The sequence below is a fragment of the Prunus dulcis genome, chromosome 8 (assembly GCF_902201215.1).
Source record: "Prunus dulcis chromosome 8, ALMONDv2, whole genome shotgun sequence".
Taxonomy (NCBI): Eukaryota; Viridiplantae; Streptophyta; class Magnoliopsida; order Rosales; family Rosaceae; genus Prunus; species Prunus dulcis.
This window is the reverse complement of record NC_047657.1, coordinates 1496883-1521779: the sequence shown is the minus strand read 5'-3', so window position 1 is coordinate 1521779 and position 24897 is coordinate 1496883. Positions and strand designations below refer to the sequence as shown.

The 24897-nt window shown below is 35.5% G+C and overlaps 3 protein-coding genes across 4 annotated transcripts; all 3 read left to right on the top strand.

The window, feature by feature from the left end:
• The first annotated feature begins 2350 nt into the window (after positions 1 to 2350).
• LOC117637691 (putative UDP-glucuronate:xylan alpha-glucuronosyltransferase 3) lies at positions 2351 to 7075 on the top strand. 2 transcript variants are annotated; one of them, XM_034372666.1, is made up of 5 exons: positions 2351 to 2504; positions 2620 to 2729; positions 3590 to 3796; positions 4066 to 4703; positions 5764 to 7075. In XM_034372666.1, exons 2-5 carry the CDS (start codon positions 2671 to 2673, stop codon positions 6792 to 6794), a joined length of 1935 nt encoding a protein of 644 aa, XP_034228557.1. In that variant the 5' UTR covers positions 2351 to 2504; positions 2620 to 2670; the 3' UTR covers positions 6795 to 7075. The 2 variants fall into 2 exon arrangements, with proteins under 2 accessions (XP_034228557.1, XP_034228556.1); XM_034372665.1 differs by having other exon boundaries at positions 4063 to 4703.
• A 2375-nt stretch (positions 7076 to 9450) lies between these two features.
• LOC117636307 (putative UDP-glucuronate:xylan alpha-glucuronosyltransferase 3) lies at positions 9451 to 13343 on the top strand. Its single transcript, XM_034370744.1, has 5 exons — positions 9451 to 9633; positions 9755 to 9871; positions 10638 to 10844; positions 11143 to 11780; positions 12085 to 13343. The coding sequence occupies exons 2-5, from the start codon at positions 9813 to 9815 to the stop codon at positions 13116 to 13118; spliced, it is 1938 nt and encodes a 645-aa protein (XP_034226635.1). The 5' UTR covers positions 9451 to 9633; positions 9755 to 9812; the 3' UTR covers positions 13119 to 13343.
• An 8134-nt stretch (positions 13344 to 21477) lies between these two features.
• Positions 21478 to 24725, top strand: LOC117637773. The gene is made up of 5 exons (XM_034372780.1): positions 21478 to 21899; positions 22247 to 22305; positions 22386 to 22561; positions 23695 to 23803; positions 24218 to 24725. The coding sequence occupies exons 1-5, from the start codon at positions 21608 to 21610 to the stop codon at positions 24524 to 24526; spliced, it is 945 nt and encodes a 314-aa protein (XP_034228671.1). The 5' UTR covers positions 21478 to 21607; the 3' UTR covers positions 24527 to 24725.
• Positions 24726 to 24897: the final 172 nt, after the last annotated feature.

Below are 24897 nucleotides of genomic sequence, written 5' to 3'. Positions count from 1 at the left end.
ATTTTTTTATTTTCAAACAATAAATACACAGACATTTCTTTTCTATAACATTACATTAATTGAATTTAAGAGTCTGTTGGGGCATAAATTATTAAAGTAGCAAACAAAGCTTTTCGAATTGGCACCTAAGTCAACAAACTTCAATTTAAAGAGTTACAACTATTGGAGATGCTCTTATAGTTTCCTCTTATAGTTAGTTACTCTTTATGATGACTACAACTTCTAATTTGATATTTTCTTGTCTAGAGATTTGGAATCATACGTTTTGAATTTGGTTTTTTTTTTATTTTTTTATTTTAATAATCAAGGAAAGTTTTAGATTTTGTCTATTTCATTGGTTTTTGAGTGAATTATTTAGCTTCCAATGGGGAGGAAAATGGTGATTAAGGGTTTGTTTGGAAGCCAAAATCACTTATAGGGAGAAGCATCTCACACATGCTTCTCCATGTAATCACTTTAACCTTCCGTTTGGATAAAGGAATTGAAAATTACATAAAATTATAAAATGACGGAAATTAGATTTCCATAATTTCTGGCAATTGAAGATTTTAGTGTTTGGATTTATGTATGTTAAATTTTGTATATGACACTATGGAAATTGTCAAAAGACGCTTATTTTGGTGGCAATTAAACTTAGGAATTTGATGTCTGAACTTCCACGATTTTTTCTGCGCATCATTTAATAAATTTTGCACTTAAGTTGCCAAACAAGGGAATTGTCAATTTCTTCTATCAAATTCTCAACTTTTAGCTAAATTCCGAGTTATTTTCTCTCATCCAAATGGAGGGTAAGTGATTTTAAGCGATTCTGGAGAGAAGTACCTCCTATGTGATTCTCCATAAAATCACTTAAAGTGATTATTGGTCTTTCCAAAATCACTCTCAAACGAGACCTAAGAAAATAAATAGTAATTCACATATGTCATAATGATATACATTAGGATTCAACATGAATCAGTCTTGCTTTTTTTCCAAACATTCCAAAAATTTGTGTTTCTTGAAGAAGAGTGTAGATGATAAAATTAAAAATTAAAAATAAACAAAGCTGGGGACGTGCCATTATTACATTATTATTCTTATCCATTGTACTTTAAAATTATTTTAGCACATTACTCAACTTTTTTTTACCACAATCATTTTATCCATATTCACTCTCCCATAAAAACAATTTAAGGAAAAGGTTAATTATAAATTAGTATATTGTAGTTACACCCTTAAGACATGTTAATCCATATTTTATTAATTTTTACAATAACATACCCCAGTCTTTTAAATTGTTACAATATAGTTCCACCGTTAGGTTTCCGTTAGATCTCTCCGTTAGTTGCCTATGTGGCACTATGAGTCCCATTTTTTTTTAAAAATGGATTAAAATATAAATAAAATATTTATAAAAAAAAACTCTCTCTTTTTCCTGATTTTTTCTCCCCCCATTCCCCCATGACCACCACCTGCAAGCTCCAACCCCTAAACCCATCCCAAAGCCACCCTCCACCCCAGCCCTCAACTGTAGCCCCCATGAATCGAGAACCCCAGCCCCGATTTCTTCCCCAGTTATTAAATCTAGTTGAAAATTAGTCAAATTAACATTATCCTATTTGGGAAAGGAGATGGAAAGTTTTGCTCTCGGGGTTCAGTAGGGTTCAAGATTTCCCCTAAATTCTCTCAGCTCTGGTAATTGACTGCCACAATTTCCTCCCCAGATTTGTTGGTTTTTGAATTTGCAGAGAGAGATAGACAGAGAGGAGAGAGAGATGATGACCGTCAAGCTGGGGTTCGGTGAGCTGGGGTTCTGTGTTCTTTTGGGGGTGAGCGAGCTAGGGTTCTGGGTTCATTGCAGGTTGGGGGTTCTAGGTTCTTTTGGGGGTGGGAGAAGAAAATCGCAGGGGGAAGGGGGAAGAAGAATATCGTAGGGGGAGGAGGGCTTGGTTGGGGAGGATTTTTTTTAATGCAATTTTTTCCAAATAAAAAAAGTGAAAAATATGGGACCTACGGTGCCACAAAGGCAACTAACGGAGAGATAGAACCACATTGTAACAAATTTAAAAGACTAGGATATGTTATTGTAAAAATTAAGAAGATAGGGACTAACATAACTTAAGAGTGTAATCACAGGATACTAAATTAACCCTAAAAAAATTAATTAAGTTATTAGCATAAGTATGTGAAAAGGGATGAGGAATTATCCAAGTAAGACCATTAATTTCTCCACAAAAAAAAAAAAAAAAAGAGAAAAAGACTTACCATAGATGAAAAAACTTATATTTGACCCAAATAAATGAAGAAATATGGCTCATTTTACCTATTTGGGGCAAACTAAAGGTAAAATTTGTTTAGAACACATATAATAGTCAATGACTTGAGATTTTCTTACATTGACCAGTCTCACTGAAAAAGACCCAAAGCATGAAAATTAACCGCCTCTCTCTCTCACTCAGACTCTTCAAACCCAAAAGCTCGCTTCCTCTGTCCTTCTTCATCACAGATCACAGATCACAGATTCGGTTGGAATCATTTTCTGGAATTTGTCTCTTTCCAATTTTTTTTAAAATAAAAATAAAAACAATTATAAGTTTTCTGTTTGACCTTCTTCTGCTTCCATTGTTTTTGTAAAATCAGCATATCAGACTCAGATGGTGCCTTCCTCATGCTTCAACTGAACCAGCAAAGATGAGAGGGCCTTCCCCAAGTCCCATTGAGCCCAGACACCGACTATCTTCTTCAGCTAAGTCAGTCTCTCTCTCTCTCTCTCTCTCTCTCTCTCTCTCTCTCTCTGAGTTTTTTCTCACTTTTTTTTAGTGTAATTTGACTTCATTTTAATTTGAGCGTTTGATTTTTAGTACCACAATTAGGACCAAAAAAAAAAAACCTTATGTGAGAAAAGCCTCATTCATAAACAGTCTTAAGCTACGCGGTTTAATTCTAGTGCATCTCTGCTTCTGTTGGTTCATGATTTTGGCACTCATTTTTTGTTCATTTACCAATTTCACTAGATGGGTTGGTTTCCTTCTTCATTATATATGTATACGCATACAGATCAAGGCTTTTAAACTTGGGGGGAATTTTTTTGTTCGCACTTAATTTGGGTCATGATTCATGAATATGGATGAGTAGCAGGAGTTGAAAGAGGTTTTATTCTGAATTTGAACTTGTCTTGGTTAAGTGAGGTGTCATGCTAATAATTTGGCCACAATTTACACTGTTTGAAAAGGGCATGACAAAATCTTGAGCAACATGTTCAAATTGTGAGGCTTGTACAGGGTCAATGGTCATGGTTCATTTTGATATCAGATTCTTGGGCTCTTGCTAATGTAAATTTTGCAAATAATCTGAGCGCTTTTATTTGTAATGTGCTGAGTGGTATGTAGAACATTCATCTATCTGCTGTTTCCACATTTGAATGTGCAATGCATTTCTGATGATGGAGTCGATTGCAGGGCAGTTGCCTGTCTTTCGAGTGGAACTTGTTTCCAATCACTTATTTAGTGCTCTATCTAGTTTTTTCCATTCCATCTGTTGTTCTTTGCACTTTGTTTCACTTGTGATGCAGACATGTGCTTATGTTGTAGTGAATCCATTTTTGTTTCAGTGAAGACTCTAACAAAAGAAGGCCCCAGAGAAATAAAGTTCTGAAAGATATAGAAAAGGTCCTCCATGTTCCTGCCCAAGATAGAAACTTAAACTGCAAGCCCACCTTGAAACTTGTGTTGGTCGTTATTATATTGGGGACTTTTGTAACACTCTTCGTCTCTCCTGCTGTTTATAGTACTGATCATCAATCCAGTTCCATATCTCGGTATGTCCTATTAGCTGATCACCTTGCTTTCACTTATTATTTCATGGTATTAGTTTATTCTTTGTTACTTCTTGCTTCAATCAAAAGGCTTCTTTGTTGAGATTATCAATAATTTATGTTTTCCCCACCTGGGAAAATATGTTGTCAGGAATTGGAAAGGCCATCTTTTCAGTTAGCAGTCAAAATATATACTTTTTTTAATAAATATTTTTTTGGCTTTGCTCTCTTTCCCTTGGAAATATTTTTTAACAATAGTTTATTGCCAGCAGGCTAACTTCTCAAGGCAGATCAAGAAAAAAAAGTGTTGCCGCAGATTTACGTTACATATCATCTTTAGACATTAGCTGGCATGAAATTTCTGATGTTCTTGAAACACTGACTGACAAAAAGGACTATCAGGGAATTGGCCTATTAAACTTTAATCAGAATGAGGTTGATCATTGGAAGGAGCTCTTGCCAGATTGCGAGCATGTTGTTCTACACCTCAACCATGTGTCAAACAACATAACATGGGAATCCTTGTACCCTGAATGGATAGATGAAGTAGAAGAGTTTGAAGTTCCTACTTGTCCCTCTCTACCAAAGCTTCAAATTCCTGGAAAACCACGGCTTGATCTGGTCGCTGTCAAGCTTCCCTGCAACAAGTCAGGCAGCTGGTCAAGAGATGTGGCTCGTTTTCACTTGCAAATTGAAGTAGCAAGGCTTGCTGCCTCATCCAAAGGATATCACCCTGTGCGTGTGCTTTTGGTGACTGACTGTTTCCCCATCCCAAATTTATTCACTTGCAAGCAGCTTGTTAGACGTGAAGGGAATGCATGGCTTTATGAATCAAACTTGAATACGTTGAGAGATAAGCTACAGCTCCCTGTAGGGTCATGTGAACTTTCAGTTCCTCTCAAGGCTAAAGGTCAGATTTAAACTAGCGTCTAGTAGTGCTATTTATTTACTTTTTTTATTTTCTTTCTAAATTTGAATTATGTTATAAGTCGTTTTTGTTAATTGAAGTGCTGATCTAACTTTCTTCCATTACTCTTTCTTTCTGTTTTTTTCTATTAATTTTTTGAAACTCAGTGTTTTGGAGTCCTTTGAAATGTGGAACTGAGTTCATTTATAAATGAATTCTACATTTTTGTATGTTTGGAATAGCCGACCACTGTGGAATTTAATCGGAACTTGTTGCAAAAAACTTTGAGTTGTTTATGTGGAGTTTATTTTGATGTGTATGTATTGACCCGCACCAAGGGGACAAGATTGCGCAATGAAAAAGACGAGTTCTAAATGTAGTGGTCCCCACATTAAATGGATTTAATAATTTTGAAACTTTTGTTTGAAACGGGGTAGTATATTTGTGAATGAATTTGAATTGGAACATAGTATGTATTAATGTGGTTCCAGACATAGGTAGATACATCATGATAGGGGGATTAGGTGTTTTTGAGTTCAGTTAAACTTTTTCTTTTTTGGTCAAGTAGTCCATCCAGGTGTCCATGCATGCTCACAACAATGGTAAATGTGAAATATATGGCATTTCATTTGTGCGATGCAAATGCCTGATGTCCTTCAATGCTAATGAGGGTGTTGGCTCACTACCGTCAATGTGATTAGCATCCCCCAGTGATTCATGAAGTTCACAATTGTCACGCAACTGAAAGTCCTAGACATAAGAATGTAATAAAATTGAGTTGAGATGCATCGTGTCCGTCATGTGGTAAGGAGATGTGCTACTTCAATGATAAATATTAAAGTTGACCACCTGACCATCCTGAACATCAGTTGGTGAAGAAATTGGTGAAGGTCCTTATATTTTTTAAATGCAGACTCCACTAAGTAATTCATATGTGGTAGGTCCAGTGCCTTTGTTTGCATCCTGCAAGAAAGCAAATATAAGTCATGGTTATTTTGGAAATTTTACTGATGTAATAATTGCAGCATAGGTGATAAATGATGACCTAAATACTTGCATGCAGAACATTTTTTCTCGGAAGGAGCCCACCGAGAAGCATATGCAACAATCCTACACTCTGCCCATGTATATGTGTGTGGAGCCATTGCTGCAGCACAGAGCATCCGTATGGCTGGTTCAACACGAGATCTTGTCATACTTGTTGATGAAACAATCAGTGAGTATCATCGAGTAGGATTGGCAGCTGCTGGGTGGAAGATCCACCCAATTGAAAGAATCAGGAACCCTAAAGCTGAACCAGAAGCATACAATGAATGGAACTACAGCAAATTCCGCCTTTGGCAGTTGACTGATTACGACAAGATCATTTTCATTGATGCTGACATGCTTATTCTTAGGAATATTGACTTCCTGTTTGAGATGCCAGAAATATCAGCTACAGGAAATAATGCTACTCTGTTCAACTCAGGTGTGATGGTTGTGGAACCATCAAATTGTACATTCCAGCTGCTCATGGATCATGTCAATGAAATTGTATCTTACAACGGCGGGGATCAGGGATATCTCAATGAGATATTTACATGGTGGCACAGGATCCCAAAGCATATGAACTTCTTGAAACATTTCTGGGAAGGTGATGAACCAGAGATAAAGCAGATGAAAACTCGCCTCTTCAAAGCTGACCCTCCAATCCTCTATGTCCTCCATTACCTGGGTAATAAACCATGGCTTTGCTTCCGTGATTATGACTGCAATTGGAATGTGGACTTTTTGCAAGAGTTTGCCAGTGATGTTGCACATAAAAGGTGGTGGAAAGTGCATGATGCTATGCCAGAGAACTTGCAAAAGTTCTGTTTGCTTCGGTCCAAGCAGAAGGCAGCACTAGAATGGGATCGGAGGCAAGCTGAGAAAGCAAATTACACTGATGGTCACTGGAAAATTAAGATAAAAGACAAGCGTTTGAAGACATGCTTTGAGGATTTCTGCTTCTGGGAGAGCATGTTATGGCACTGGGGTGAAAAGAATTGGACAGATAATGCTACTGTTACTCCATCACCACCTGCGCTTACTACCTCATCGGTATCTTCTTCGTGACTTGTTTTCTTCTTTTACTTGCATACTTCATTCCGAGGACACAAGTCAACACGTAGTCCATGCCTACAAATGTGAGAAAGAAAAGTGTATCTCCTTAAACTTCACTTAGTATCTAGCTCAACGTCCTTGTAATTCATTTTATACTCATTTTTTCGTAATACATCTTATACCCATTTCCCCATCAAGGTGGGATAGATTTGTGCACTTCCAATGCTTTTTGAGGCTGTATGAAGTGATATCGTAATTTCTAGTCATCTTTAAAGTGGCCTTGGCCTTTCTTATGTTGGCTTGTTCTAAGTTTCCAGATTGATTTGGTTTCTTTTTACCAGTTCTTATTACTGTTCCGGGATTTCGATACCAGTTTTGCCAACCATTGTCATGGTCTGCTAAATTTACAGAAATTTATGCACTGTCGTTGTCTTGATCTGGTGGACTAGGAAATTGTCTTGACCTGTGAAATTATGTAGTGGTAACTGATGAATTAATCTATAATAGGATATTCTTTAAGTAATTTATAGATTCTTTTTGGGTTATGTTCACAACTATATTTTTTGGCCACCCCAAACTTTAATCTGAGAATTTCTCCATATAATGAGTGTCCTCTAACCTACCCAAAGTTTCTCTGTTTGAAGGGAGTTGTGGAAGATAGAAAAGTTTGCCATTATTATTCTTCAAATCATAGAAAAGTAAGCACATTTCTTAACTTTCTTGACCACAATCATCTACCACCAACTACACTGCGCAATAAAAGAGTAAACTAATACCACCCCAATGCTTGACAATGATTTTTTTTTGTGTGGTCAAATAAACAGACAATGCTTGGTGGTTTGGTTTTGTTTTTTGTTTTTTAAAATCAAGGTTGTTTGGTTTTGGTTAAGATGTCATTAATTAACATAAACCCTTCACCAAATACATCTTATTAACATAAATGAGCGAAAATAGTGAGGTTAAAGTGATAACCACTGTTTGTTATTAACTATAATTACTATAATAGAGTGCCAAGTGTCTATCACACCATTGTCACCTCTGTTTTCCTTTAATTCCTTCGAAAACCCCACTTTAACCAGCTATTATTTAGGCAATAGCTATTATTTAGGCAATGTGATTCAACCACAAATTGATGTGTCTTTTTATTTTTTATTTTTTTATAATAAAATATTCTCAGAATTGCATACTTATTGTGCATGTTGTTCAGCATAGAAAAATTATTGATGAGGGAATATATATATTTTATTTTTATAGAAAATTTGGGATAAGTTTGAAATTTAGAATATAAGTTGGGTTTAATCCTCGCATTTGTTGTCATTGATATAAAGTTCTCTGACTTTTGTAACAAATAGGATTACATTCGTTTTTTGTTTTTTCTAATGTAGATATATTATTTTTGTTTTTATAAAATTATATAGTTCTTCTTATTATACCACTAAAGTATAAACTGTGTAGAAATTGATTTATAGGACAATAATTACAAGGTTTTATTATGATTTTAATATAGGGATATACATAGGTTAGTAAATCCCATAAATTTAGGACAATTTATTATTTTGGAGATACAATAAAATAACTATTTTTTATTTTTGCTATATTATATACTCTTGTAGGTATATTATCCTATGGTGTAGGTATATTGTCCTATTGCCTATTGATATATATGTGTGTGTGTGTTTTTATTTTTTATTTTTAATATTTTCGAAAATGTGTAATAGTATTTTATGTACCTTTTTTAAAAAAATTTATTTTATAGGTAAGATACAATTTTATTTGTCTATTTTTGTATCTGACTTATAGGTAGTCTTCTAATTTATGTTACTAACTTATTGGTAACACAATTTATCACTAAGGTTTTTTAATTGCTAATAATAACACTATTTACCTATGTCATGTACATAATTTCATGTGAGTGCTTGACTAATTGATTGGTATAATATGTGAGTCTTTACTTTTCATTGATTAAATTGTATTTTATTAATATATTAGGTAAATATTATGAAGGAAATAATGCATTAAATTTAGACTTTTAATGTGTTTCCCCTATTTACCTCAAAGTGTAAAATCAACACAACAGAAAATGTAATAAATGTCAAACGATCTACATCTAAAATTAAAAACTAAATCCAATAGCAATTAATCGTTTTGGACCTAAATTTAAGAAGGTGTTTTTTTTTTTTAACGATTGTCATTTGTGGTCAATGAGATTACTCTAATTTACTGTTTCGGAACTGGTAAATGTATTTTCATTTCGTTGTCAGTGGCAACTTTGGTTGAAGTGGGGTTGTTTTCGCTGGAGTTGGAAAGGGTCACAAAAAGACTTAAAATTTTGACTGAGGTAGAAAAATTAAAGGAATTCATTTAAGAATTTTTTATTTTGAGAATTAAGAGATACCAAAAAAGGTCGCATATCAGTTTTATGGGAGAAAAAAAAGCTAATTAGGAGAGAAGCATTATCCGATAACAACGGAATGTAAAACTAGAAAATGATGGTGACAGAAAACATGATTATGAAAAACAAAAAGTTTTTTGATAGTGACAAAACATCCTAACTTAAGTGGCTTCGAAAGTACTGTTAAAAATGCTTGAAGGCAGGTGAAACAACGACAATGACAAAGCCTTCATTTTAGTCAAACAGAGGAATGGCGAGGCTGCGTGAAAGATCAAATGTTTTTTTTGAATTTTGCTGCAGAAACTGGTTTGCTTTGTATTTGTGCCTACTCTTCATCATTCATCACGATTGCGTAAAAGGTCTTCAAACATGCAGAAAAAAACTTCGCGTAAAAACTTGGACTGGAGCTGAATAAAGACCCGAAAAGGTACAACCAAAAGACAGAATAAGACCCAGAAGGTAAGCAGGCCTCATTCTTGAATTGACCAACCGCCTTCGGCTTCTCAAATGTGCTGTCTGCAAGTGTTGTTTTCGTTTTTCTATTTTCAAATTCACAGTTTTTTTTCTTTATTTATATCAGATCAGGATATCAGAATCAGATGGTGCCTGCCCACATGCATCAAACCGAATGAGCAAAGATGAGAGGGCCATCCCCAAGTCCAGTTGAACCCAGACACCGCCTATCTGGTTCAGCCAAGTCAGTTTCTCTCTTTAAATTTTTAGTTTTTGTTATTTTTCTTTCTGGTTTAGTGTAATTTGACTTCATTTTGCTTGGATATCAGAATAATAAGCATGTAAGAAAATTCTTCCTATGCATCTCTGCTTCCGTTGGTTCAAAATTTAAGTGCTCATTTACCAGTTTGATTAGATGGGTTCCTTCTAAATTATATATATGTATATGTATACAGGTCAAGACTAGACCTTTTAAATTGTGGCAAAATTTACTATGTTGGCATTAAATTGGGCCCATGAACATGGATGAATAGTGGGTCTCGAAAAGTTTGTATTGTAAATTTGAACGTGTTTTGATTAAGTGAAGAGTCTTGCCAATAATTAGACTACAATTTGCACTGTGTGAAATATTTTGGAGAGGATCTGCCATTCCATGTATTTAGCTACTGTGTGATGGTCATGGTGCATGAGATTTCAATATCGAATTCTTGGGATATTGCTAAACTAGTTTGCAAATGATATTTATAACTTTTCTTTGTAATCTGCCTAATGGGATTTAGGACACTTCAAATTTGTGCTGTTTGCTCATAGACATATCAATGTGCAATGCATTTACAATGACCCAGTTGATTGCGTAACATTTGTTTGTCTTTCTGAGATTGTTTCCCATGGCATTCACTTATTTACTACTTTATTTAGTTTTTCCCATTCCATTTTGTTGCTCTTTGTACTTTCTTTCTCTTGCCATTCAGACATGTGTTGATGTTGTTATGAATCCCTTTTTGTTTCAGTGAAGATGCTAACAAAAGAAGGTCCCAGAGAAATAAAGTTCTTAAAGATATTGAAAAGGCTCTCCACGTTCATGCTACAGATAGAATCTTGAATTGCAAGCCTACCTTGAAGCTTGTGCTGATCATTCTTGTATTTGGGACTTTTGTGACGCTCTTCCTCTCTTCTGCTGTTTATAATACAGATCATCTATCCACTTCTGTATCTCAGTATGTCCTATGAGCTGATCATCTTGATTTCTCTTCTCATTTCGTGGTATTAGGTTACGGTTAGATAGTTTCTTGCTTCAACCTTTAATTTCTTTTCTGATGTTGAGTACTTCAAAAATTTCTCCTCCTGGGAAACCATATTGTCAGCACTGCACTCTCTTTGCTCTTTGTCTGGACTGGAAAAGTCATCTTAGTAGCTAACAGGAAAAAGAGCATTGTTCTTTTCTTTTGTTTTCCTTTGCTCTTTCTCGATCTCTCTTCCATGGCAACATTTGTAACACAAGTTTATATCCTGCAGGCTAACTTATCAACACATATGGACGAAAAAGAGTGCTGCTGCAGATTTACGTTACGTATCATCTTTAAACATTAACTGGAATGAAATTTCTGGTTTTATTGAAAACCTGACTGACGGTAAAGATAATCTGGGAATTGGGCTATTAAACTTTGACCACAATGAGATTGACCATTGGAAGGAGCTCTTGCCAGATTGTGAACATGTTGTTCTAAAACTCAACTATGCGGCAAATAACATAACATGGGAATCCCTGTATCCTGAATGGATAGATGAAGAACAAGAGTCCGAAGTCCCTACTTGTCCCTCTCTACCAAAGCTTCAAATTCCTGGAAAACCGCGTCTTGATCTGGTTGCTGTCAAGCTTCCCTGCAACAAGTCAGGCAGCTGGTCAAGAGATGTGGCTCGGTTGCACTTGCAGCTTGAAGCAGCAAGGCTGGCTGCCTCTTCCAAAGGATATCACCCTGTGCGTGTGCTTTTGGTGACTGACTGTTTCCCAATCCCAAATTTATTCACTTGCAAGGATCTTGTTAGACGTGAAGGGAATATATGGCTCTATGAACCAAACCCGAATACGTTGAGAGATAAGTTACAGCTCCCTGTAGGGTCATGTGAACTTGCAGTTCCTCTCAAGGCTAAAGGTCAGATTCAAACTAGTATCTTGTGTTGGTTTATCAAATATTTCTTTTCAACATTTGAACTTTCTTTTGAGTAATTTGCTTTGTGCAATGAAAGCTGCTGATCTACCTCTTTACCATTAATCTTTCTTTCTGTTTTCACTTTTATTTTTTCAAACATCGGTGTTTTGGAAATTTTCAAAATGTGGAAATGAGTTCATTGTGAATGAATTCCACATTTTGAATGCATCCCACAAGTAAGAAAATATAAAGCATGGTTACTTTCAAATTTTACTGAGCTTGAACTGCATTACACCTTATAATACAGAACATGTTAACTCCCAAAGAGCCCACAGAGAAGCATATGCGACAATCCTACACTCTGCCCATGTATACGTTTGTGGAGCCATTGCTGCAGCTCAGAGCATCCGAATGGCTGGTTCAACACGAGATCTTGTCATACTGGTAGATGAAACAATCACCGAGTATCATCGAGGGGGATTGGAGGCTGCTGGGTGGAAGATCCACACAATCCAAAGAATCAGGAACCCTAAAGCTGAACCAGAAGCGTACAATGAATGGAACTACAGCAAATTCCGTCTTTGGCAGTTGACGGATTATGACAAGATCATTTTCATTGATGCAGACATGCTGATACTTCGAAATATTGATTTCCTGTTTCAGATGCCCGAAATATCTGCCACAGGAAATGATGCTAGTTTGTTCAACTCAGGTGTGATGGTTGTGGAACCATCAAATTGTACATTCCAGCTGCTCATGGATCATGTCAATGAAATTGTATCTTACAACGGCGGGGATCAGGGATATCTCAATGAGATATTTACATGGTGGCACAGGATCCCAAAGCATATGAACTTCTTGAAACATTTCTGGGAAGGTGATGAGCCGGAGATAAAGCAGATGAAAACTCGCCTATTCGAAGCTGACCCTCCAATCCTCTATGTCCTCCATTATCTGGGCAATAAACCATGGCTATGCTTCCGTGACTATGACTGCAACTGGAATGTGGATTTTATGCAGGAGTTTGCTAGTGACGTTGCACATAAAAGGTGGTGGAAAGTGCATGATGCTATGCCCCAGAACTTGCAAAACTTCTGCTTGCTCCGGACAGAGCAGAAGGCAGGCCTAGAGTGGGATCGGAGGCAAGCCGAGAAAGCAAATTACACTGACGGCCACTGGAAAATTAAGATAAAAGACGATCGTTTGAAGACATGCTCTGAGGAATTCTGCTCCTGGAAGAACATGTTACGGCACTGGGGCGAAAAGAATTGGACAGATAATGCTATTATTACTCCATCGCTACCTGCACTTACTACTACTGCATCGGTCTCTTTGTTATGACTTGTTTTCTTCTTTCATACTTGCATACTTCCGTTCTGAAGACACAAGTAGTGTATCTGCTTTAAATTCAGTTAGTCTAGGTCAACAATTTTTTTGTAAAATTTTGTGCGCATATTCCCCAATACGTCTTACACAAATGTTTCCATTAATGTGCCATAGATTCTTGTACTTTCAATGCTTTTTGAGGCTGCATGCCATGATATCATGATTTCTTTGTTTGTTGCTGCTCTGAAACATGCACAAACCATGGAGACCGGTCGGACACCTACTAAGGTCTTGTTTTCTTGCTTCCAACACTTCATGCTAAATGGCGAGCCAATCACAACAATCTCCACTTTGGCAAGCCATCAACCAAACATGACAATTGCACCTTTAGGTTCTCTTAATGCTCTTGAAGACCATCCTCACAATCTTCAAGAAACCTTCACCTTGACAAAAGACCATTTGCCTCAATGCACCTCAAGTGCGGAGGTTGTCCTCCCAATCTCTAGCATGCGAAAAGTTCTAGTAAGCTCAAAAAATGTTTGAAACCGCTACCTTGTAGATCCTTTCTTGCACATGAAGGCAACCCTACTTCTTTAACCTTGTAAATTTTGTTGCTATATCACTTGTAAATTGTGTTGTTATATCACTTGTAAATATGCTTGCCTTTTACTAATACTATTAAGGTTGTGGTTCTTGTAAACTAATGAGAGGTTACTCTACAGAAAACTTGTATCCTCGGGATTGGTGTAATGTAAATGTTCATTTTACATGATCTAGTTGTCATGATAATTTTTGGAACATTATTGGTAATCTATATCTTACATAAGATTCTGTAAGTAAAAGATTGCTTCCCCTTCCAGGTGGTAGATGATCCTTTCATAAGGATGTGGAGATCCGGTGATCACCAAGATAACTTCCATGATCATCTGGTTAGTGGAATCAATTTATGGGGTTTACATTTGAATTCTGGATAAGGTTGAGGTTAACTGCTGAGCTCTTAGGCTACTCGCTGTTTTTTTTTCCTCATCTAGACCCGATGGGACCTTAGCTTGTTATTTTAGACCTTCTATATAGTGAAGTCCTTTTATGTCTCACCTAAATATTTACGTGTCTTGCCCATGGTGAAGGAACTAGCTACTAGCTGGTATTTTTACAAAGAATGAAAGTGCTACAGAATCGGTGGCAACTGTTTCATTTGGCTAAAACCTGAGTTTTCACTGAAAAGTTGGTTTTCAAAATCTATTAAGAAGTTAGCTTTCATCAAAATCCTGCATGATGATTGGACCCCAACTATAGTTTTGTATTTATACTATTACTTGCGGTTTCAGAATCTCTTTTTCATGTAAACTAATGTGAGTTTACTCTACAACAAACTTGTAACCTCGAGCTTGAGGTAATGTAAATTTTCATTGTGAAAAGATTTTGTTTTATTTTCCGTTGCCAATAAAACTCTGATCCAACCCGTTTTAACTATTTAATGGAGTTTGTTACACTTTTATCATAGAGTTATATAGATACTCTTTCCCAGAATATCGTCTCCCGGGAAGCTGCTAACTCCGGAGTTCTCATAAGGTTCCATGGACCAAATGTTTGAGCAAGTCGACGGTTTATCCACTGGACCAAATGTTTACAGATCATGACGGTGGTGGAGCTGATAGCTTTTGACCCGAATGATGAGGATAGCTTGTATCTGAATGTCGACGGAGATATAGTGGTGTGCAACATTATTACAAGAAGTTGGTCCAAAGAAGCTTCATTTGAGAGTGATATTAATGTTAATAGTTACTTCTACCACAGCATGCTCAAAATCAACCAGCCCATGGTGGAGGAACTAGCAGCTAGCCTAGTATGTATCATGTATGCTCAACAGCGCTGTTGTATTTTCTGGGTGACTTAAATGTTTCTTCTTTATTTATTCATTTTGGTCGAATGTTTCTATTTATTATATATGGAGGAGCACTGTGAGTTTAAATTATTCTGTGTTGTATATGCAGCATTTAATAAAGCAGAAATTTTCAGAATATACCTTGAGAGGCTTCAGCAAGTCGAAGTTTTATTAAGTGGAATTGGACTTGCAGTAGTTTTGGATTTTATTTTTGCTATTGCAATTGGTTTTTTGTTTCCACTTTGCTAATTATTTTTTTTCAGATTGCAGGTGCAGTTGGCGTTTCCTTGCTCTAGTTAATTACATTAAGGCTTGGAGCTATGCAGCATGATTAAAGTGATGTTTATCATAGCTGGTTTTGGCCCTCTGCTGGTAACTGCACTCTGTTTTAATATTGGCTTTCTAGTTTGAGATGTTATGCAGAAGTTCAATTTGTGTATTTTGTTCCCTATTATTTTTTTTAAAGTATAGCCGTGCGGCTATACTCTATTTTTATTTTTTAAAAGAATTAGTATCGCCGCGCGGCTATACTTGGTTTTTTCAATTTTTTTAAAGAAATAGTACAGCCGAGCGGCTATACACTGGGTTTTAATTTTTTTTGAAGAATTAGTATGGCCGCGGGGCTATACTTGGGTTGTCCAATTGTTTAATTAAATAGTATAGCCGCGCAGCTATACTCACTTTTTCCAATTTTTTTTTATATAGAATAAATATAGTCGCGTGGCGTTACTTGGCTCTTTTTTTAAAATAAAAAAAATAGTATAACCGAACAGCTATACGCTTTACATTTGTATACTAGGATCCTCTTTTTTTATTATTTGTTTTTCCCGCTTTTTGTTTATCAATAATATCAGGCCTTCAATTGAGAGATAGATGTGTTTCATAGACACATCAAAACCATTACGAAAATGTTGCAGATTAGATAACAAACACAGAACCAAGTCAACTGCTAAACCTCCATTTCTCTGGAGCCAAGACGAAGCCAGAGAAAGCATTGATTATTTGAATACTATGAAAACTCCCAAAAATCCCCAATTCTGCGAATTGATTTCCACCTATAACCCTAAATTCAGTTTTACCCAAATTGAAACAATATGCCGCACGTTTAAAGCCCCTTTCCCTATTCACTTTTATTTCAATTTTATGTTATTTTATACTGTTGTGTAATTGATTTTTAAGGGCTTCATACATGTAAGCATATAAATAGGGCACAAAATATAGAAAAATCATACAATACTCAAACCTTATGAAAAAAGCCTTAGAAATTAAGAAAAATTAATAGATTGGTTTTGATTTTGATTCTTCACAATAACAGTTTAAATGGGATCTATTTTATTTTTCATTTCGATTCGTGACAGTTTGTAAATAATTTAATTGAAATCACTTCAATTCCTCTCCGAATTGTGCTTATCAAACCAGACAATAAATGACAATAAATATCATTGGTAACAAAACGTTTAACATGTTTTGGGAATAAAAATATTTAAAAGGGTTAAATACATTTTTGGTCATTAGGTTTTACATTAAATTTCAATTTGGTTACTGAGAAATAAATTTAGCCAAATTGGTCATTGTATTATCAAAATTTTACAATTTTAGACTTGAATTTAGTTTCTATCAAGTTGTTAGGTTAATTAACTTTTTAGTCACTGAATTTTACATTAAATTTCATATTGACCTCTAAAACAAAATTTAGCCAAAAGCCATGCAAATACGAAACTTTATTTTGAACTTTTTTTTTTGGGTCAAGTCTATGTATTGGCATAGTTATGGAATTAAATTTTTGTGAATGTGGGAGTATGATACTGGTTGGGATTATGATTTGAGCTTTTTTGAAAAGATCGATTTTCATTTTTGTGAGATTATTATATATGAACATATTTTGTCATGATATGATTCCCTTTTTTGCTTTAAGTCCATAAATTTTTAGCCTACAAGCAGCGTGTGCAAGAGCATAGCATTTGCATAGATTTTGGCCACTTTTTTTTTTTTTTTTTTTAATAACTCAGTGATCAAATTGAAAAGAGAGACAGAGGGGGAGAGAAAAAAGAGGGGATGAGCGGCATCAACGCTAGGGTGGGGTGGAGATGGGTGGCGTGTTCATGAGAGGGTAGGGTGGCGGTGGGGAGATGGTGGGTGCTAGGGTCTGGGGAAGAAGATGCGGATGAATTTTTTTAATTTTAATTTTTTTTCTTCATATTTCTTATCGTTTTTAAACAACTATTTAATACTATTATTTAAATAGGACAAAAAAAATATCGATAAACCATACAATACTCACACTTTAGGAAAAAAAAAATCTTAGAAATTATTAAAAATTAATAGATTGGTTTTAATTTTGTTTCTTCACCTTAAGGTCTCGTTTGGTTCATGGAACGGATTTGAGGGTAAATTACTTCCCATATCATTTTCCAAGGGATGAGAAATGGATATTCATTTCCCATGTTTGGTAATCCTAGGAAAGTAACCAAGAAATACCACTTTATTTCCTTTCACATGTTTGGTTTGTGCAGAAATGTAAAACAAAGTTTGTTTAATTTTCCAATTATACACATATGAAATTAAATAAAAAAAGAATGCATTTAATGCTATATTGTAATTCTAAATTTTTAATGGTGACAATATAGTCATGAAAAATGTGTATTTAATGTTGGCTCATTTTTCCAAACTTTCCCATGAGGAGGAAAACAAAACCCAAGAGGAGATGAGGGCTTCACTTTCCCCCCTCTTTCTCATGTACTAGGCAACGATTTCCCATGCCTAAACTTACCAAACATGATAAAGCAATTGATTTCCGATCCCAAGCCTTCTTTCCCATAAACCAAACGGGACATAACAATTTTAATGGGAATCAATTTTAGTTTTCATTTCGATCCCTAATAGTTAGTAAACAACTTAATTGAAATGACTTCAATTCCTTGTTACTCTGGAGATAAAATGGTCACTAAAAATGTGCAATTAATGTTGCCTTAGTATCCCATGGGAAGGGAAAATGAAACCCAAGGAGGTGGAGGGTTTCATTTTCCCCTTTATTTTCTCATGTGTTAGGCAACCATTTTCCATGTGTAAACTTACCAAACATAAAAATCATTTGATTTCCCATTCCCAAACTCCATTTTCCAATGAACCAAATGCCCTAAAATTAGGGGGGCAAGGGAGTGCAAGGAGCATCTGCTCTCCATCCTGAGACTTATGTGTTCTCGGAGTGCGGAAAAAACAGTTCCATGAAATTCCATGCATCTTTGGCTCGCGGCCAACATAATACAAGTACATAAATATTCAAGAATTAAATGTTGGAGATTGATTAGAAGAGAGAGAGAGAGAGAGAGAGAGAGAGAGAGAGAGGTGGAATAAATAGAAACTAAGCGACGCAACTTCATAAGATGTGCTAGAGTTTCAAGATGTTCTTATTCATGTTAATTTCATTTCAAGTATCAATTGACACACTTTATGTGTTATTTATTTTAGCTTACACACACAAATTAGCTTTTCGCTTATAAGAGGTAAGTTTTCACATGTAGCAGAAATAAGCATGTCCCCATAGGCCTCTGTGCATTTGTTGGTGCAGTCAGGTTGAGAACACTCACTAGAGTCAAGAATTTCAACACTTAGTGTTGGTTCTGGTGCACCCATCAAGGCCACCACAACAATCAGTAGAGCCAAGAATTTCAACCATCCACCTTCCATTTTGAAGACCCAAATGCTTTTGATATGTGTTATAAGACAAATATGTGATTGTGGGGTGATTGTGAAGCATGAATTTATAAGAGAAAATTGTTTTAATCCTCACCTTTTTTTTTCCTTCTCTTTTCCTTATTTTCTCTCCTTTTCTTATGGGATTTATTACATTTGACAAATAATAGCAGTTTTAATTATATTACTTTTGTTAAAAAATCTGATGGGATTTATTACCAGTTTTAATCCAATAAGATTTATTACATTTGACAAATAATAGCAGTTTTAATTATATTCCTTTTGTTAAAAAATCTTATGGGATTTTTATTTAAATGAGATTTCGAAATTAAGAAAAGGAAAGAAAATAAGGAAAAGAGAAGGCAAAAAAAAAAAAGGTGAGGATTAACACAACTTTCTCTTATAAATACAATTTTCACAATCACATATTTGTCTCATAACACATATCAAAAGCATTTGGGTTTTCAAAATGGAAGGTGGAGGGTTGAAATGCTTGGCTCTAATGATTGCTGTGGTGGTCTTGATGGGTGCACCAGACCCAGCGCTGGGTGTTGAAGTTGTGATCGAGTGTTCTCAACCTGACTGCACCAACAAATGCACAGAGGCCTACGGGAACAAGCTTATTTCTGCTACGTGTGAAGACGTACCTTTTGTGACGGGAAAGAAAATTTGTGTATGTAAACATCAATAAATAACACATAAAGTGTGTCAACTGATACTTTACAACGAAATTAACATGAAATAAGAACATCTTGAAACCCTAGCACATCTTATGAAGTTGCGCGCTTAGTTTCTCTTTATTCCGCATTTCTCGCCCTCTCTTTTATCCACCTTGCTCTCTCTCTCTCTCTCTCTCTCTCTCTCTCTCTCTCTCTCTCTCTCTCTCTCTCTCTCTCTCTGTGTTGTAATCAATCTCCAACATATTATTGAATATTTATGTACTTGTATTATGTTGATCGCGAGCTAAAGATGCATGGAATTTCAGAGAGTGTTTGTTCCCCTCTTCGAGAACACACGAGTCTCGTGATGGAGAGGAAACTTCATGCACTCCTAACGGGGGTGTTAGGTTTATGGGAAATGGATTTTGGGAATGGGAAATCAAATGATTTCATTGTTTGGTAAGTTCAGGTATGAGAAATAGTTGTCTAACATATGAGAAAATATGGGGAAAAATAAAACCCTCCACCCCCGTTGGGTTACATTTTTCCTTCCCAGGGGAAACTAAGGCAACATTAATTGCATATTTTTTATGACTATTTTGTCCCATTAATAATTTAGGATTACAATATAGCATCAAATGCATTATTATTTTTTAATTGGGTTAAATACTTTTTTGGCCACTTGGTTTTACATGAAATTTCAATTTGGTCACTGAAAAAAAATGTAGCCAAATTGGTCATTGTATTTGTATTAACCAAAGTTTACAATTTATAGACTTGATGTTAAGTAGTTTTTGGGTTAAATACCGTTTTGGTCACTAGGTTTTACACAAATTTCAATTTGATCATTGAGAATTTTTTTTGGGGCCAAAATCCATGCAAATAGGCTCTTGCACACGCTACTCGTAGGCTAAAACTTTATGATTGGTGTAGCATCAATTAAGGCTAAAAAAAGGAAACACATCTTGGCAAAATATGTTTATATATAATAATTTCACTAAAATGCAAATCTATCTTTTCAAAAAAGCTCAAATCATAATCCCAATCAATATCGTACTCCCAAATTCACAAAAATTTAAATCCATAACTATGTCAAAACATAGATTGGACCAAAAAAAAAGGTTCAAAATAAAATTTTTTTTGGGTTAACTTATTTAGTTTTAATGTATGTTTATGTTATGTTAGTTTTTCAAACATTTCTATCAAAAATAAAAAATAAAAAATTGGACAAAAGTTAAAAAAATACAACATTTATTTAGTAGCCTTCTATCACTTTCTCATATACTTTTGTCATAAAATTATGATGGTAGATGAATTTGATTTTGATTCATTATGACCTTCCATCACCTTCTCATTTACTCAGAATATTATGATAGTAGATAAAGTTAGTTCATATTCATTATAAAAATCTATCCATATCCCATACGATAAGATAACATCTCTCAACAAACGTTTGATCAAATAGAGTCGTTGGACTCAAAATAAGCTTTCACCTTGCACCACCAACGGCTATATGGCCTTGATTTCTTAAATAAATAAAAAGTAAAAAAAGTGATTTTGCATGGCACTAGTTGTTGGTTTGTATTAAAAACATAAAAAAAAAAAAAAATAAAAAAAAAAACAAGTTAAATAATGTAATGATGTAGCTGACTTTTGGGCCAACTTTTGACAGTAATTGTGGCCTATTCGGGCTCTAAGGCTCTAGTAGGGTCTTTATATCTGGGGCAAACTAAAGTGGGCTCTAGGATTTGGAGACTCAAATGCATCCCATTGGTGTTGCCTCTTTTGCATTGGGCTCTATATCCCATGGTGGTTGAGCCTCCATTGTAGCCTTTTGGTTGGGGGAAAACCCTCAAGAAGTATTTAATCCAACAACTTAACGGAAACTAATTGCAAATTTAAAAATTATAAATTTTTGATAATACAATGATTAATTTGACTAAATTTATTTATCAAGTTGAAATTTCTTATAAAATTCATAACCCTATTTAAAAAAGCCTAACAAATATCATTAGCACCCAACACAACTTGGATCCACACAAAATCATAATTTGTGGCCCAATATAGATAATAGAGTTTTTCTTGGTACCTTTTTTTTGAATTTTTTGTTATGTTTTTATTTTGGGGCAATCGGACACATTTTCACTGCTGCCGAAGCTCGAGCGGTCCAGCTTCCCAAACGCACTCGCTCAATTCCTCAACTTTGTATTCGCTTTCTCGTTGTCGAAGGGCCAATTCAATTAAATTCCGAGAAGAAACAAAACTAGATGGACTTAACAACAACATGGAATTTGAGAGCCTCTGCAGTTTCATTGTCACCAATCATCACTAGGAGAAGTAGAACCCACTTGCAGCGCCCTTCTCTCTCCCCTCCTCCTAAGCTCTCTTGCCAATTCTGGGCTTACCCATTTCCCTTTATTCCAAACAAGTTCCCTGCACTTCACGCCCGCAATCGAAACTCAGAGGCTGAGCCACTTCTCAAACCAACCATTATCGAAGAAGTTTCAGAGGACGACGACGACGACGACGACGTTATCTTGGATGATTTCGAAGAAGATGGTATTTATGGAAAATTTTCCTATTTTTCCTTTTCTTTTCTTTTTCTGATAAGATATCTATGGTTTAGAACTTTCCTTTGGATGTTCTGGGTTCTTGAATTTGTCTTTGTACATGTCTTTGCCATTAAGTTTCTCATGTCATTATAGATCTTTGTCATATTTTTTCGAGTTCTTATATTGTTTTATACCAGAAAAGCTAGTTAGTATAATGGTGACCTGTTGATTATGCTTTAATGGGTAGTTCTAGCATCTGAGTAATGAGAAAGGTTTTCATTTTCTTATCCTATTTTATTACTGCAAAGTATGGTCAGAAATGTTTCATGTTCGAGTGAATTCTTAATCATACAGAGGTATCAATGGATGATGAGGGTGATGATTACTACGAAGAAGAGTCTGCTGAACTCTATGTGAGTAGTGTGTCTGAGGTATTAGCGCCGCTTGGTAATCTTAGAGATTTATCCTAACAATCTTTTGCTTCATTTCGAAGGCTGGAGATGGAGGCGGAGGTGGTGGAATTTCTCTTGCTGGAGTATGGTGGGATAACAAAGCATTAGAAATAGCTGAAGAAGTTATTCTGTCCTTTGATGGTGACCTGAAAATATACGCGTTTAAAACGTTGCCAAATTTCACCATCCAAGTGCGCATTGAGAAACTTTCGAATAGGTAATCATCAAACCCAAAATTAAATGTGACCAATACTTTTGAAGACCTTGCTAATTTACAATTTTATAACATTAGTATGTGATGCAGATTCTATGCTTTCCATGTGTAAGAGCGTATCATGAAACTTTATGTATGCTGATTCTATCAAAATTATAGGTTTGATGGGTTGGAGCTTTTAGGGAAATGGTGTTGCATTGTGCACACAGAGCTCTATGTTTTGTTTGCAAAGATGTCTTCAGATTGCATTTTCCTTCACTAACCTCTTCCTCTATTCTATCTGATAACTCTTTGTGAGCAATCTTTTATGTGAATCCATTTCCAGTCATTTCCAATCTGGATAGTGGAGATGATGAAGAAATGGATCAAAATGTGTCATTTGTTTCTGCATGTGGTTCAATAAATAACATATAGCAATAATTTGGGATCTTATGCATTGTAATTTATCAATGGTAAACAGCTTATTTGTGGGTTTATTTGAAAATAGATAACTTTTGGCCCAAATGTTTCATGTACACATATTTGAAGAGCAGGGCAATTGATCTGAAAAGCCTAAGCTATTAGAAGATGGAATAACAATGCATACCAATCACAACTTAACAGCACACTTAACACTTCGCCAAACTGGACCTTACATGTGCAAATTAGAAGTCGCCAGAACTAAGACTTGTACCACTTTTTAGACAATATGACTCTGTTACTATGTTAGGTTACCACTAATCCCAAAAAGTTTAAGTTATTGAAAGGTACTACCAAAAGGCAACATCAAAACAGGTTTACTTGACAATGAGTGTTCAACTTCCAAGACCCAATTTAATAATCTGGACAACTCTTAATATTTAAGTTTTTTTTAATTTTATTCCGAACTTATTGTTCTCCTGGGTGCACAAGAGCTAGTGCTACCGTATAAAACTTGGAAGCTTTTCATCCATCTAGTAATCAGACCACTAGTCTAATAATAGCTAATGTGGAAGCTTTTCATGCAGCTGTTGTTAACTTTTCTCATGTGTGTTTCTTTCTACGTTTTCTTATTGGTAGAAAAAATAAAATCTGTCTGTTAATAAGTCTTTCTTCACAAATTGTGTAAGCTGTCATATGAATGCCTTTTGAGCTCAAACCACATGGATGTACTACAGATCTGGCTCCCCAAGTATGGAAGACATTGAAGCTTTTTCAAGAACCTATAGAGCACGACTGGATGAAGCAGAGCTTGCTAAATCACTTCCTGAGAATTTATCTCTGGAGGTCTGCTTCTACTCTCTCTCTCTCTCTTCAGTTTCTAATACCCTTTCTCTGTTTTGTATTGTTTGTCTTTTTTCTATTTTATGTGATGGGGAAGACATACCGTCGTAGATTATTAATGCTCCATGAAATATGAAGGGTAGTGGGGTGTGGGTTGCAAATGAGTCTAGCTGTCCCATTGCTGTATGTACTATGGGCAACTGAACGGCAAAGATGGGTCTGAACTTTTTTATGTAGATAGGCATAAAACCTTTAGATAAGGGCAGTGGTCAATTGCTTCAGTTTATAATGCCAACTTGTTTCGGTAGGTTTTTACCACCTTGGCTAAAGCTGTGAAGCTGAAACTTCTAAAATTGGTACTCCCTAATTGTTTGTGTTTTCTACCTTGTGGGTCTAAAGAAATAAGTTTACTCTCAGGTGTCATCTCCAGGTGTTGAAAGGATAGTTCGGGTTCCACATGAGTTGGATCGGTTCAAAGATCGCCCTATGCATGTGAAATATTTCAGTCAGACGGCTGAAACTGGCGTAATTTCAGAAAATGATGGTGTTTTCAGGCTTGTTTCTTTTGATGTGGAAACAAAGTGTTGCATTTGGGGTTTAGCAGACGTGAGGATTAATAGAGAAAAAGCAGGAAAAGGGAGACCACTTAGCAAAAAGCAGCGGCAGTGGCAATTGAACACACCCTTTGATTCGTTACGTTTAGTTCGGTTGTATTCTGATATCTGATCATTCATTCTGTAAATCATTTTTGGCTGAAATGCTATGATATAGTGCAGTACATAAATAAGAATAATGCAGGGGTACAGATCATTTTCTCAACTTGCCATCTTCTGTCCTGCAGTCTATTTTTGACATAGCTCTTTATGTGTAGCACGTTTGTAAATAAATTCTAGAACTTTTTGTTATGTATATTGGTTGGATATTAGGGCTTAAGCGTTTTTCAGCAAGTCTAGTTTTTCAAGCTTTTTTTTAACGGTTGTTTGGATTTTAATTTTAATTTTATATTTTGATTTCGTCTCGTAGCCCTAGTTTTCACCTTATGTTTAAGATTTTAGGGTTGGGGTTTTTAATGTGTGAATGCTTTGTGTGTGCATTTG